General features: G+C 36.0%; 1 protein-coding gene across 1 annotated transcript in view; it reads left to right on the plus strand.

Moving 5' to 3' along the window:
• DOCK3 (dedicator of cytokinesis 3) overlaps positions 1-15,541 on the plus strand; it is a 208,404-nt gene that overhangs the window by 66,069 nt on the left and 126,794 nt on the right. The window contains exons 7-8 of the mRNA XM_075052649.1: positions 7,989-8,030; positions 9,284-9,438. Of these exons, the coding sequence (XP_074908750.1) occupies positions 7,989-8,030; positions 9,284-9,438 (197 nt within the window). The remainder of the gene's footprint in view (positions 1-7,988; positions 8,031-9,283; positions 9,439-15,541) is intronic.

Genomic DNA, 15,541 nt, shown 5'->3' on the forward strand with positions numbered 1-15,541 from the left:
ATATACATTTCAGTTTCAATTTACAAAGTAACATGGTATGAAAACTGGCGAAGGTGAGTTTGAATGTTGTTTCTTCCTACAGTTTTCTTGTTTTTAAAATCTACTGTTTCAGAAGCAGCAAAAGAAGTTCTAAAAAAACAGATCCATCATATACAGGCAATGGGAATCCTTTTAAACTTTGGTCTTTGTTGCTAAAATCAATATACTAGCATTAAATGAAGTAGCAATAATCTTTTTTCATGTATTTGTAGAATTAAAGAAAAATAGGACTGGAAAATCTTAAGAGGTCATCCAGTCCATTCTCCTGCTTCATGTCAGGATCAAGTGTCTCTGTCATTTATGACAACTTCTTCTGTTTCTAAAAACCTCCAGTGGTTAAGACTCCACAGCCTCCCCAGGCAAACTTTTTGCTCAGTTCACTGTTCTTACAGTTTGGAAGTTTTATTAATTACACATAGAGATTTCTTGCTGTAGGTTAAGCTTCACATCTTCCTGTCATGTCCACAGAGAAACAGATTACTCCTGCCTGTTTGCACTACCCTACTTGAAGACTTGTTGAGTCCCACTAAGTCTTCCTTTCCTTAGGCTAAAGAACCCCATTTCTTTCAGTTTTTCTTTATAGGTCAGGTTTTCTAGACCTCTGGTTCCTGCATGTATTCTGCAGATATTGTATTACCTAATCTGCAGTTTGCCACTGCCTTTTGCAAGTATACTGTTGAATTCTGTCAGATGGGAAATAATACAAAATCTTGGAAGCTCCAGAGATAACTGTGGTGATATCTTGCAGAGGTCTATTCATTTGAAAGCACCACGAGCCAGGCTGATGTCCTGGCAAATGTTATTGATGTATAATGAGGAAAGCTAACAGATTGACATGCTTTTGGGTTACTTGATCATTACTTTGAACAGCAATTATTAACTTGCTGGGAGAAATAGAATTGTCTCCTATCATAGGATCTAGTGTTGATCAGCCTACTTCTTCCATTAATTAGAGCTTCTAAAGCCTAGAGTTCATCAACAGTTTGTGTGTGTGAGTCCAGAATGTCCATGAGAGCCACTGTTTGATTCTTTCAGTAGAGTCTGCAGATGCAGATGAATAATACTTAAGTGAAAAGTCTGCTTCTAGGAGTTGCATAGATAATAAACATCTTTGCCTCGTTTCAAAGATTTTGAGCTCACAGAAAAGGGGAGGAAGTAGGAAGACCAGTGAATAAGTTAGTTTAAGCAAAACTGATCCTTGCACATTAAGGCCATCTGTGTTATGTGGCAGTGTCCCTTAGAAAATGTATGTGGTGCATTTGAGTAAGAATGTTAGAATTTTCAGGAAAAGTAGTACGATTCCTTCATTGCAGAGTTCCAAATTCTATCATTATTAGTCACTAGTACAGTCATATTAGTACATAGCAAAGTTAAAGTTGTTTTAGAAATGTGAGTTGTGCTATTAATGAACTGTAAAGCCACTAATGCATTTCACAATTTAACTGCATTTGGATTCTTTGTTAGTAGGACTATGTAATACAGTTAGCTTTGTATTGGATCATGATGTAACTGTGAAGGGAGAAACAGCATGTAATGTTCAGCGAAAAGTGAATGAAGACCTTTTCTAAGATGCTACTTTAATAAAAAATATAAAAACAAAACAAACAAAAAAAATAAAACCCCCAAACAAAACACCAGAAAACCCCCAGCAATTGCTTTAGTACAACTTCTTAGCTTAACATCTTCCAAAGAAAACAGTGGGGATTTACATGAATATTAGTTTCACTCACTTCTAGTAAACTTTAATTCCCTATTTTAAAATGTTTTTTACTTTCAGCTATCTAAGACTAGGGAGATAGATCAGTGTCTAGGTGGGGTTTTTTGATACGCAAGATGTACTTCTCCCTAGAACAAAGGCACATTTTGTAAGCAGAGCTATATGCTGTTGCTGTTTTTGGATTATTTGCAGCATATAACAGTGGATTTTGTGGAAAGAAAAGTTGTTACATAAGAAATATTGAAGCACAGCACTCTATAGTACTAATTTTTAATGTTTGTTCCTGATTTGCCATAGTTGGAAGGGGAGTTTGGTGCTATTACAGCAGAACTTCCCTTCAAATACAGTATAGAAATAAGTCAGTACAAAATGAAATCAGTAATGACTCAGAGAATGCAAGATAAGTTGCTAACATGATTGCTTTATTACTCTGTGTTTCATTCTGCAGGTTTTTTTTTTTTACTCTGAATACTTGTAGGACAGCAAATAGCTAATATTTAATTGTCAGGGTAGTCTGATTATGTCACCCATCTTAGTCCTGAAGAAAATGTCCACAGCACAGTTTGCTGCTGAGTTCTGTGCTGGTATCAGGACATGACCATTAGTCAGTTCACACTTCACTCTTGCTTTAGTTTATAGATTCAAGAAGACAGTGTTCTCTAATAATATCTAATTCATAGTCAGAAGGCAATTTCAGGAACCAAAACAGCTGAAAACCTGTTTTGTTTTTTTTTTAACTTAAATTTGGCAGAAATTGAAGGAGTGGGCTATTGGGGGGCGGGTGTCTTTTTTTGTTTTAGGGTTTTTTTTTTTAACGTGATTTTGAGTTTGTTCTTATTATTTAACAAAAACCCAGGGAGACAATCCTCCTTACTCCTGGCAGAATACTTAATGGGTTCTCAAATGAGCAGTAAGGTTTTACATTGTAAAATAATCTTGCAGGAGTAGTTGTGAGAGCCCAGTTACTTTCTCATATATGCAGGATTGTAGAATGTTAAATGTAACATAGAAAACAGTGTTGTATTAGTAGAACAACGGGTGAGGTAACACATTAGACTTTCCTATCTGTGACAACAATTCGGGCATTTTATACAGTCATTAGACTTAGCATTACTTGATAAATTTTAAATTTCAAAATTTTAGCATCTTTTTTAGCTCTTAAGTATGTTTGTGAGTACTGTATGACTACTGTATTCCTCTCTTTGTCAGAACTGTTGCGCTTTGAGGCCTTGTACATCCTGTTTCTCCACGTTACTCATTATGAAGCTAAATACTAGTGGCCTCAGGATGCGCAGCCTTTGTCAGAAATTGTTGCTTTACTCCTGAAGGAAACCAAATTGCCTTTTCCTTATGACAATGTTTATGATTTTTAACTAATATGATGGAACACTTTTTGAAAATTTACATTACTTTTGAAATTGTGGGAAAATATGTTGTCAGAATTCTGCCACAGAGCTCAGTGCTGGAGTTGGCACTAGGTTGAAGCTGTCATTTAGCAACACAAGTCCAGCAGAATGTCAGAAACACTTGGATAGCACTTTTTAGTGAAAGGGGTTACAAGACACAAATGTCTGGAGGCATTTGCAAAAATCAGAAATGTTCAAACCTCGTGATTAAATATGTTTAGCTTTTCTATAAATTTATTGAATTGTGTATGTGTCTTCAGGATGAATTTAAGAAGTGCATGAAAGGCACAACTATTGGCTATATTACTGCTAGATCTTAGCCATCTCTTTTAACCATCTGAAAAAAATACCACGAGTTTACCAGAGTCCCTAATAAATAGACAAGTTTCAAATTAATGCTGCTATCACCTCATAATTGCTTATTCTTTACTGAGATGGAAAATGAGATGTTTTCAAGTTATAAAACTTGAAAATAGAGACTTTAATTGCCCAGAACTCTGCTAGAAAAGGAAACCAACTGGACACAAACTGTGCAGGAAGCTCATTAAATCTCTGTGATTAGTTTGTTTGTTTGTTTAACGAAGCAGATTGTCAGAGGACAGATTTGTGTACATTTGGTTCTAAACCCTAGTAAGAAGTCAGTTGAGAATATGAAGATAGAAAGCAGTTTGTTTGAGACTGACTTGGTAATGATAGGATTCACTTATCAAGCATCATTAGGAAAGGAAGGAGGAAGAACAATAAAAACTAATATTGGTAGATAAGATATCATGAGAAGCAAGTTTGATGGGGAAAAAAGAGGTAAGGAGAATTGATAGCTCTTTCAGTAAATTAAAAACAAAACCACAAGATACTCACTAAGAGGCCAAGTTGGATAACTTAAGAATTCTTCATTGCCTTCAGTCACTAGAGTGAAAGAAAGGGAAATTAAGATTACCAAGAGCTAGTATAGAACAAAAATATAGAAGAGTAGTACAAATGGGTAAATAGAAAAATTAGAAAGGCAATGCACAAATTAACAAGCAACTATTGTCAGTTGTATCAAGAAATGGTTTTATATAAATAAACTGGTAGTAATTGGGAAACTAAAGAAAAGTTTTTATACTAGGGGCAAACCAATTGGCATGTGATGCAAGGAAATAATGTGGCATTTAATGTCCTTTGCATCCCTCTCAAGCTCTGGTAAGGTGGTAAACTCTGTCAAATTGGTAACACTACCTGTGGAAAAGTGAAAGGAGTCGCACCTGAACAGGGGGGAAAGGCTTATAAAGTAGGTATCAGTTCCAGGGGGTTTAGAACTATATACATTTCATTTGGGATGTCTAGAGAAGCCATATCAGACATGTTAGTGATAATCATTGGAAAGATGGGTAAGGTTCCAGAATACTGGCAAAGGGCAAGCATACTTTACACCTTTAAAAAGAAGTGATGGAGGAGGAGGAGCTATTAATCATTTTTTCCCAGCAAAAAATGCTGGAACAGAAAAAAAAATCCAATTATTTGCAACAAGGAGGTAAGTAATAGTGATTGTGAACTTGTTCAGAATAAGCAATTTTTAAAAGTTCCAATTTAATTCCAGAACATAAAGGAGTCTACTGGATAAAGGAAAAGCAGCTGATGCCATATTTAGATTTTCATAGAGATTTTAAATGTTTTTTTTAATTGAAAATCTCCTAAGGTTGTTAGTTCTGTAACACAAAGCTAATTAGAATACCCATACTCCAAAAAAAAAAAAGGCGAAGAATGGTTGTCAATAATTTGATTAAATAGAAGGAGGGATGAATCAGCTTAATTTCTTGTGGTTATCCTCCATTTTGTAGTGCTTCATGTTTCCTTAATGACTGGATGATGAAATAGGGAGTATGCTTACTAAATATGCAAATGCCACAAAGTTGGAAGTGGTGGTACATAGGAGGAAAGGATCAGAATTCCAAATAATGTAGAGAAATCGAAGAAATTATCTGAAAAGTGTAGGATACAAGTGAGAATCATAAATGTAAGGTTTCAACTTCTGCAGTCAGTTGTTACTTCTGAAGTACATGTTGGGACGCTACAAGCTTAGGTAGTTTTGTAGAAGATTTGAGTATTATAATGGCATCTCCAGCTGAATTAATGAATCTTTTCAGGGATAAGACAAGATCAGTGGGCCTAGGTTACAATGAAAAGGATTCAGTTTAAGCATCAGAAAGCACTTTGATGAAGAAAGATATACTGAAATGGATAATCTTATCTGTTAAAGTCTGCACAACCTTAACAGGTCACTGTCTTTTGGGAAAAATAAAGGTAAAACTGGATAATTTCTTAACAGTCCTATTTTTATATCACCTTGGAAGGCTTTTGAGGTTGGAAGAGGCCTCAGGGGAGGTCTAGTCAAACTTCCTGCTCAATGCAAGGTCAATCCTGAATTCAGACTAGGCTGCTCAGAGCTTTGTCCAGTTGGATCTTGAAATTCTTCAAGGAAAAAGATTGGGTCCCTGCTCTAATGCTTCAATGCCTTGATGGGGTTATTTTCTTCCTTGTTGGAAAGTTGGGCTATCCCATGTTGTAGTTTATGACCACAGTTATTTTGTCCTCCTGCTGTGCAGCTCTGTAAAGAGCCTGGCTGTGCCTTCTTGATGATAACTTCATAGTTTTTGGAAGGCTGCCATCCGGTCACCTCCAAACCTTCTCTTCTCCAGACTACAAAATCTGCATTCCCTCCAGCTCTTCTCATACCACATGTGCTCCAGCTCCCAGCTGCTTTGGTGGTCCTTTGCTGAATGGGGTGCAGTATTTCAGATGTCATTTACTGAATGCTGAGTAAAAAGGAATAAATGTTATTCTCAATCTACTAGCTACATTCCTGTTAATAGAAACAGTAATGGTTAAATGTCCTTGATGCCAGAGCGCTCTCCTGACTTATGTTTGGCTTGCTGTTTAGCAGGACCCTGCTAGTCAATTCCCAGCCTATAGCATGGAAGGATTAGCCTGTCCCAGGTGCAGGACTTGTTGTATTTGTCCTTGCTGTGCTTCATTTCCTTTTAACCAATTTGTCTGGATTGCCTGGATCCCTCTGAATGAAGGCCTCGTCTTTGAATACATTGACTGCTGCCCCCAATTTAGGATCATCTGTGAATTTATTAGACTGCATAAGTCTCAGGATAGACCTCTGAAGAATACATGCCATCACCCACTGCCTTTTGAGCCTGACAATCCAACTGTTTCTTGGAGTTTTGTTACCAATATAGTTAGTCTACCAGTCCGGGTGTAACTTCACAACTTGCGTACAAGGATGCTGTGGAAGACTGTGGTGAAGGCCTTGCTGAACTCAGGGTAGACAACAGCCACTAGTCTTCCCTCATCTACAGATCTAGTCATTTTACCCCGGAGGGTTAGCTTGATCAAGCATGATTTACCCTTGGTAAATCCACATTGGCTATTTTATCTCCACTTTTTCCTTGGGTTTAGAGATGAATTTTATTCAAAAGAAGTCAGGATACCTTGAGCAGTTTAAATAACTGGTCTTTTCTGTGCCAGCTGATTCTGAGTGGTTGCAGGTGACAAAAAGATTAAATAGGCAACTCAGCCACCTAAACTTAGAGGGTTTTAACATTCAGAAGACAGTGCAGTAGTTAGACAAACAATGGAGCTGGAGATCATTATTTCTTCTGCTGATAATGTGAAAGAGGACGTTTTTATAACTGAATGTAAACAGATGTCAAAATATGCCATTTAACTTAATATCATCTTGATTTAGTCTCATTATGAAGATTATCTCTCCTTTTGTGGTAAAAAGTCTTATTTTTGTTCTGTGTGAAAGACAGTGACATAGTTTGGAAAAAGTATTGCCAAATAAATTTTGTGGACTATCTTTTACTTTCAGCTCTTTTGAAGCTACAAGGTTATCGACAGATTGTGCTGGTCCTGCTACAGAGTTTATATGTTTAGTCAGAATAAGATGTTGGATATGTTATAGAAGGATAGAGATGGGGGCAAATGAAGAGAATATTTATTAGCATGTGGTAGTGTTAATATTTCAGTTTAAAATGCTAATGTTAACATGAATGTGTGTGGAACAGGTGTGGCAGAATCATTAATGATATGGTTTTTAAAGCTCCCTGAAATGTTTTCAATTTAGATTAGTATTTAAATCTCACTTTGGAGATTAAATGGGTTCAGTGAGTATTGCAGTCCATTTTCTGATTATAACATCTCCTTCTAGCATAAAAGGCTTTAAATACAGGATCATCCTCCAAGTTCCGTTTCGGAGGTGTAGCTCTCTATACTGATGCTTCTTTACAGGTGTTGGCCAGCTGAAATTGTAAGAGATTCTTTAACCATTTATCAGGATTTCACTTTCTGATCAGAGCAAAAGTTTAAACAATGTCTAAAATCCATCCTTCTTTCTAGATGTCTGTGTTCTTTAACAGATACACCTTTTCATAGACAACACGCTACTAGAATAGGATTAGTGGTGAGGTATCTTCCCATTTAGCAAGAGAACACATAGATTATACAGTATAGGGTGATGGACTTTTTGAAAAGAAGATGCTATTAAAGTGTTGGAAATTCTATCTAGCTTGTGACAGCCACTTACTGTAAAAGCTAAGGTAAACACAACCTGTAAATTCAAGTAGTTAGGCTAAGGAATGGCTTAACCGAGAAAAGCCTTTAGGAAAGCTAGTGGTCTTGTGAGTGATGATGTACTGTGAAAAAAGGCTGTGAAAAGCTGGTAATAATCTTGAGCAGTCATACTTTAAAATTACTGTTCTAATGCTACACAAATACGATGTAAATATTTCTTACTTTCAAAAAGGTTTAAATTTTACTATTTTGTATCTCCACAGCATTTGTCAAGTCGACACAGTGTCCAGCAGAGCACATCACAGGTAAACATCATCTGCATATGAATTCTTGTTATCTTTAAGTGTTTGGTAATATATGTAAAGGTATGATGGAGATTGTTGGGTAAGTCCCTACACATAGAACACTTCCTCAGAAGATCCCCAAGTAATTAACTAAGTTCCTTCTTCAGCTTTCATTTAGGTCTCTCTTCCTTAGCTCTAACTGTTGTTCTTAAAAGTTCAACTTCTGTAGTGATACGAAAAGCCTCACTCTGCCCACGTGAGTCTTCTTTCCACTTGCTAATACATGGCTTAGTAGGCTTCTGTTTTACATATCCTTCCTCTAGTAATGTAATCCATTCCTGGTCATGGAATTTGGGTCTAATCTTTCCAGGAGAATTTTGCTTCCACAGGTACCAGTCTTTAAAGGATGAGGATTTACTTGGATTTAAATTAAAATCCAGAACAAAATTCATTTTAAGCTCTGTTTTTTTTAAGCTAGTACAAATCTCAGTTGCAAGTCTGAAAATTTTAAGATTTTCTTTGTTAGTATGTACCTGTCTATGCTTTCAGAAGAGACTAGCCTGGTGATCTTAGGATATTCATGCAACCTGTTTATTGAGATCAGCATACAATAGATAAAAAGGTCTATAAAATTTAAAGAATACATTTATTTCTATCTATACTCCTTTTTTTTTTCCTACCCAGTTTTTCACGGTTGTAAATAGGTCTTGTTATACTGAGTCAAAATGTAAGCCTTTCTGCTATTTGACTTTATTGGTTGCTCATGTTATCAACTGTTGTTAAGATTTCTTTTTGTTATACCTGCAGGGCTTATTAGCCTGTAAAGCCTGGTTCTAAATGAACTCCATTAATGAATTGCAGCTGCTGAAAAGAAATAAAGTAACAGATGTTGTTCTTAAAAATGTTTTGAAGTCCATCTGCTTTAAATGGAAATCATCAAGAAACACCTTTATTATAGTTCATTTTCAGTACCACTATCAAGACAATATTTGAGAAATAGGATTGACTTGGTTTACTTGATAAAAATAGATTTCAGATGCATAAACCATTTATATTTACTTGGTTATTGTGGTTTCTCAAACTATTCAAATTAAAAGTGGAATAAACGGAGGAAGAAAACTTAATCTAGCATGTATCTCTAAGGTAGAATATATTTGAGGTTAAGCTTTTACTTGATAGAGAAAGGAAAGCAGAATCGCAGGTAAAATTATGAAGTCAGTCACGTGTCCTTTATTTGTGAAGAACTAAAAATAATTTTCATTGTTTTTCATCAGGTGGATACAATTCGTCAGCGTCATGGGGAAGCTTGCCGTATGCCAGTGCCTCATCACTTCTTCCTCAGTCTGAAGAGCTTCACCTACAATACAATTGGAGAAGACACGGACGTCTTTTTTTCTTTGTACGATGTTAGAGAAGGCAAGCAGATCAGGTAGGACTGTATCAAGTAACTAGAAAGCTTCCTAGGAAAAAAAATATGAACAAAGCAAATACATTGGAGAAAAACATGTGAGCTATTCTTGTGACACAACTGAAAGGACAAAGCTGATGAATCATAAATTGACAGCCCTGTAACGCATACCTGAGAATATCAGTAGTACTAATCATTGCATATGGAATTTGGTGCTTACATATAAGCAAAGCATTAAAGGCACAGAATACTTGAATTTTCTTTAGGTTTCTGACTGCCTCCACAGATTACTGCAGGTCTTAGTGTTTAGTAGCTGCTTTCTTAGGGCTGTTGTTTAAGAAGTACTAATAATGGCAGGGCCACACTGTGCAACTGTTTTGAAAAGAGGACTGCTGTGTGTTTGGGTACTGAGTTGAACCTCTCGAACTCCCATCCACACCTTGCCTTACAGGCGTGTTACAATACAGCTTGTTTTTATTGCTCTGTTGCTATTCGTATTCATCCCTATGTCTAGGCTGGACAACTGTGCTGCTCAGTTCATTCAGGTAATTGGTACTAATGTTAGCAAATATGAAATGTACTGTATTTTTCCTCTACAAGCATGTGTTTTGAAAACAACAGAATATGTAGAAGAGTATTGCTCCATATGCATTGTGTCTCAGAAATTAAGTAAGTGTAGCTTCGTCTGATCTAAAGTGAAGCATGTTTGTGGGTTTTTTTGGAGTTTTGATTAAGGCATGTCCTGACAGTTGGCACAGACTGCGTTTGCTACTGTGGTCAAAAATGTCCTAGTTTTAAGCATGTTAGATTTCGATTTGTTCCAAACTGAGGAAAGAGCCCCAAAATGTTTTTTCTCTCTTTGGAAGAACATTGTTATTATGTGAATAATGTTCACCCAAGAAAGTCCAGAGTAGAGTGATAATGGTTTTGTAACTCTTCAGAATACATCCCACTAAAAAAGTGGTCTGTATTAGAAAGCTCTAATGACTTAATTGTGTCTTATAAATATGTCTGCCACCGTTTAGTTAGGCAACTTAAAGATCTTTTTGCAGAATACGGCAAGAATGCCTAATCTGATACAACATTATGGTTTTTTCTCCCCCGCCCACTAAGTGAGAAACACATGTTTTGATGTAGTTAGGAGGACTTGCTTATAATTCCTTTATTGAGAGAATTAACAGAAAATAGCTGTTAAGAGGAAAAGGTGCAAATGGCAAATCAAAACAAAAAAATATGCACAATTAATTAGTTCATATCACAGAGCAGTAAAATATCAAATTATTTAGATGAGGAAAGCTGGAGGGAGGAGGAAGGGACAAGCTGGTGCTGCGACTGTGGAAGGCCTCAGAAATTGCTTCAAAAGGAGATGAATTGTCTTGGGCTGCAGTTTGCATAGTATGTAAACATTGAATGAGCCTTCAGAAGGGGTTTTGCCAGTGATGAAAAAAAGAAAATAATAGTTATAATGAGAAAAAGTACAGACAGTGGTTCAGGCATATTGAAATATATATAATAATGCTTTGATGTGCAAACAGTTGTTATTACTTAGCTCTTCATGTTACACATCAGTGATCTGCTGCAGTGAAAACAGCATAATGTTTACATTATCTTACACCCCCAAAGAGTGGTGGGGAAGAAGTGTGTAATGAGGCTGAGCTCCCTTTTTGAGAAGAAACTTAGAAAACAGACAAACATACTGCTACAAATTTAGAATGATATTTTTATATCTACTGTAAAAGATTAAGTTTCTTTCTTCTTCTGCATGCCTCAGGAAATAGTACATTAAGGTAAAAAAAGCAAGCAAAGCTTCTGCACGCTGCATTCTAAATGGAAAGTACAAATTCACTTTTCTGAAATGGTTTTGAGGTTGATAAATTTCTTATCCGAACAGTTCATGCTGGAGGTTGACTGGCTTTCAGTGTTAGTGCTTTGGAAATAAAGTAGATTACAAACCTCATTGAACCTGTTGGTTGCAATAGTTACTTCTCAGTTAGGTTAAGTGAAGAATCGGTCAAAATTCCAGTGTTTTTCAAGAGCTGAAGTAATAGCATGTACCAATTATGGATTAACAATCAGAAGGTTGGAGCAGCAGCTGAATTACAGTTTGAGATGTATTCCCAGCTTCTGAATACAAATATGGTACTGTACCATGTTTAATGATTTGTGCTGTCTAAAAATGAGAAGCAGACAAAAGGTGACAGTGGAGAGATATGTATAGCAAGAATAACAATGCTGCTATCAGAGGAGTAAGACCTAGAGGTTAAAAAAAAAAAAAAAAAAAAGGAAAAAGTGACTTAATTTTTACTTTTGACAGAATTATAAAAAGACATACTTGTAAGTAAACAGAACTGGATCAGTGAACGTCTGCCTCGATAACTTGTTTTAGCCCACAAGAGAAACAACTTGTCAATCTGAGTATTATGTAATGGCTCAGATCAAAAGGGATGAGGGTCTGTTTGTATGTTTTAAAGTATTTGGGATTTTCTGTTGCAAAAATTGTCCCATACTTCTGCATACAACAGAAGCAACAAAATCTTTGTTACTAAACTTTTAATACCTCCATTTGTTTGCCGTGTGGAAGTTAGTGGAAAACAATGAGAAAATTGATCTAGTTTTGATGACAGTCAATGGGGAAGTACAGCCCCATTATCGGAAGTACCTAGGGATGAATGATCATGAAATAATAGAGTTGATAGTAACTAGAAAAGGAAAGAAAGAAAATGTTAACGTAGAGATGGTGAACTTCAATAAGGCAGGGGTCAATAAACACCAAAAAAAGATAGGTAAACTGGTGTGGAGGAAAAAAAATTGAGAGTTGTCAGTTTCTTAATACTATTGAAGAGCATAAAAGCAAATTGTTTCAATACGAAGAAAATATTAAATAAGTGGCAACAGCAGCAAGTCTGTATTGCTTATTCTTTGGTGAAATGGAATCTGTAAGGAAATATAAAAAAGGAGAAACTAATGAAATTGCACAAACAGGGATGGGAAGAGAGAAACTTGTAGAAAAAATGCAATTAGCAAAAGACATCAGGGACAAAAAAAGAATAATTCTATTATGCTTTGCCAGCAAAAATTTTTTTTACAAAATCAAGAAATAACTGAACAAATTAAAGGGAACATTAAGCTATCAGCAGGTGTTACCAAGATAGCTGGAGTATTTAATAGCTGTTTTGCCTCAATCTCCCTAAGAAGGTCAGCTGCAATCAGATGACAAATGCAAAAAGTTCTAGAACAAATAAACTATTTATTAGCACTTACAAGCTAACAAGACAATAAGTAAAAGTCAACATAGATTTGTCAAGCACAAGTCACATCAGAGACAGCTAAATTTGTTCTATTATATGGGAATGTGCCTCATGCCTTAACAGAAGAGAAGCATTAAACTTGATATGGTAAAGCAGGCCAATACAGACTAGATGAAACTACTGTAGAGAGGCAGGAAAACTGGTGGAAAAACTGATACAGACTATTATCTCTGCTAGAAGGATGCAATGAGTAGGATTTTATTATTTTTAAAAACATTTTTGCAGCATTATTTTGATGGGCAGAAATAAACTGAAATCAGTAAAGCAGTGAGGTTTAGCTACCTTTGCAATAGCTCTTTTTTACTAATAAATGCATAAAATTATGCGTAACTTCAAAAATTACACTTTCAAAGGCATGATATAATTTTTTTCTGAAAATAAGCTTGAAGAATTCACAAAGTATGAAAAAGGATAAATAAATTTCAGCATGATTTTTTTCTCTAGACAGTTAATGTTTAAACATGTAAAGGTTTTGTATTCTGCCCGCATCTTAAACCAGAATAGATGTTTCTGGCACTATTTTACCAGTTACTCTATTGTACTCCACTGGGTTTTAAAAGTTTCTTGTCGTCTAGAAATATCCATAATTATGGAGAGTGAATAGAACAAAAAAGAAATTCTGATGGGATTGAATTTGAAAAACTGGGACCTAGTCAATAATTATGCACGGGAAATAGCGTCATGCAGATTTCTGCTTGTAACTCCTCCATCTATCTACTTACTGTGTCTGTGCCATGCCTGTTACAATAATGATCACCTCACGACGGGAGATTTTGGAAGATGTGGTAAGTATCCGTGGTAGTGTTGATAGCTTTGACAGAGGAAGTCCATGTGTTCATTTCTCATACAGAATATACTCAAGACCTTTTTGTTGTGAGACCAGATTTTCTCTACAGTGTCTGGAGAAGGCATATGTTTGCTGATGATGTCCTCTCTTTAATACATGGCATTATGAGAAGGCCTTACTATCTTTCAGCTGGTCTATTCTGTCAGAATGCACCACTACCTGGGTTTTTTTATTTGTTTCTTTCTGCATAGCGTCTTTTCTTGTTGTCATGTTATCTTGGTATTGCATTCTATGGAGTACAAGGCCGGTCCATTCTGACATGCAGACAGTCAAGCAGATGCATCAGATTAGCTACCTGGGAGAAATAAGAGATTGGCTGGGCATGCAGAGACAGAATTAGAAAAACAAAAGCTCAGCTGGAGTTGAATGTAGAGAGGGAGAGAAAGATACACATGCACACATGTACGCGTGGCTTCTGTAGGTACATTGGCAGCAAATGGAAGACTAAGGAAAACACAGCCCAAATACACAGCAGGGCAGTGTATGATGTGGCATGAGGAAAAGGTAACTAAGTACAGCGGCTGTTTTAAGTAATGACTATTTTCAGCTTAAACGATTGTAGTAATAGCAACAGGTGGCTGTACATATTTTTAGGTATAAATTTACAGTGGAGGTTGGCGGCTAAGTGCATTTACAATGACATGGTAATGAAACTTAAGATTTTGTGTCGATGTTGGGTTTTTGAAAATACAGGCACAAAGACAGACATTGGAAGTACATTCTTTGGTTTGCATTGTGCAGTACTCAAAAGTTTAGTTGCTCCTAATTCGCTGTTCTTGTGCCATCTGCCTTATAATCAGCTCTTCACTTAAAAGATCACATACTCTTCAGTGAGCACATACTGCACATTGTATTTTCTCCTTCCTGCTTATATGACTCTCTTTTAATTATTAACATTTATTATTCCATTCTGTCTAAGTAAAAAAAAAAAAAAAAGTAACTATTTTTGCAATGTCTTCATAGTATTATCTTTATTTTGGTTTTGGAAACAAAGAAACAGAGGAATTCCTTAGGAATTTTTCAGAATATTGCATTCTTTTTCTTCAATTTATGTGTTACAAGGTTACCAAGAAGCGATCCCATAGAACAAATTAAGAAAGTATCTATGGATAGGTAGATGTGACTCATCTTAAACTCAGTAGGAATTGCTTTCTCTTCCACTCTGTGCTATTGTAGTGTTTCTTTGTATGATACTCCCAACACATCTTGTTAAGAGATTGATACGATTATATTCTGAGAAATACTAAATGTACAGTGTGTCTAAAAAGCCTATATTATAGACATGCAACCTAAAGCTAGAAAAGTTTATAGTTAATGAAAATGTACTCGGGAAATGTTACTTGAGGAACTGTGAAGGATTGGAAGTACAGTAATACACTCTTCCCCATGTTATCTTGTAGTGCCTCGGGAAACATGTGAGAAAGCTTACTTAAGCTGGAAGTTAGGGAAAAAAAAAAGATGGGATGCAATAGAAAAAAAATGTTACTTTTTTATTCTGTGGTTTTCCCTTGGGGACATAGCAGAGAAGAGGAAAGAAGAGGCAGCAACTATCCTAACCAAAGATGTTCCTATCAGAAATTAATATTCCAGTTTACCCAAGGAAGGTGGAAGCCAACTGAGATGCTGACAAAGCCATGGAGGATACTTAGTATGATCTTCATGGTGCATTCTGTGGATCCATATTATTGTCACTTTTCTCAGTACTGCAGATGGTTTTTAAGTAAGCATCTTATTTTATCTGTAAATATTTTCTAGGTAAAAATGATTGTTAGTGATCAGAATCCAAACTCATCTCACCCAGAAGTGTGGCAGATATTTAAAACTTAGAGTACTGGAGAATATTTAGTAGCTGTCTGGTTCCTCAGCACTTTGTTAGTAGGGTATGCAGGGGAAATAGAGCGTTCATCCAGAGAAGCTATGCAAACAGAAGAATTGGGAGGAAAAGAAATGTCTTCCACTGGCAGAGGAA

This window comes from Buteo buteo, chromosome 21 (assembly GCF_964188355.1).
Source record: "Buteo buteo chromosome 21, bButBut1.hap1.1, whole genome shotgun sequence".
In the NCBI taxonomy this organism is placed as follows: Eukaryota; Metazoa; Chordata; class Aves; order Accipitriformes; family Accipitridae; genus Buteo; species Buteo buteo.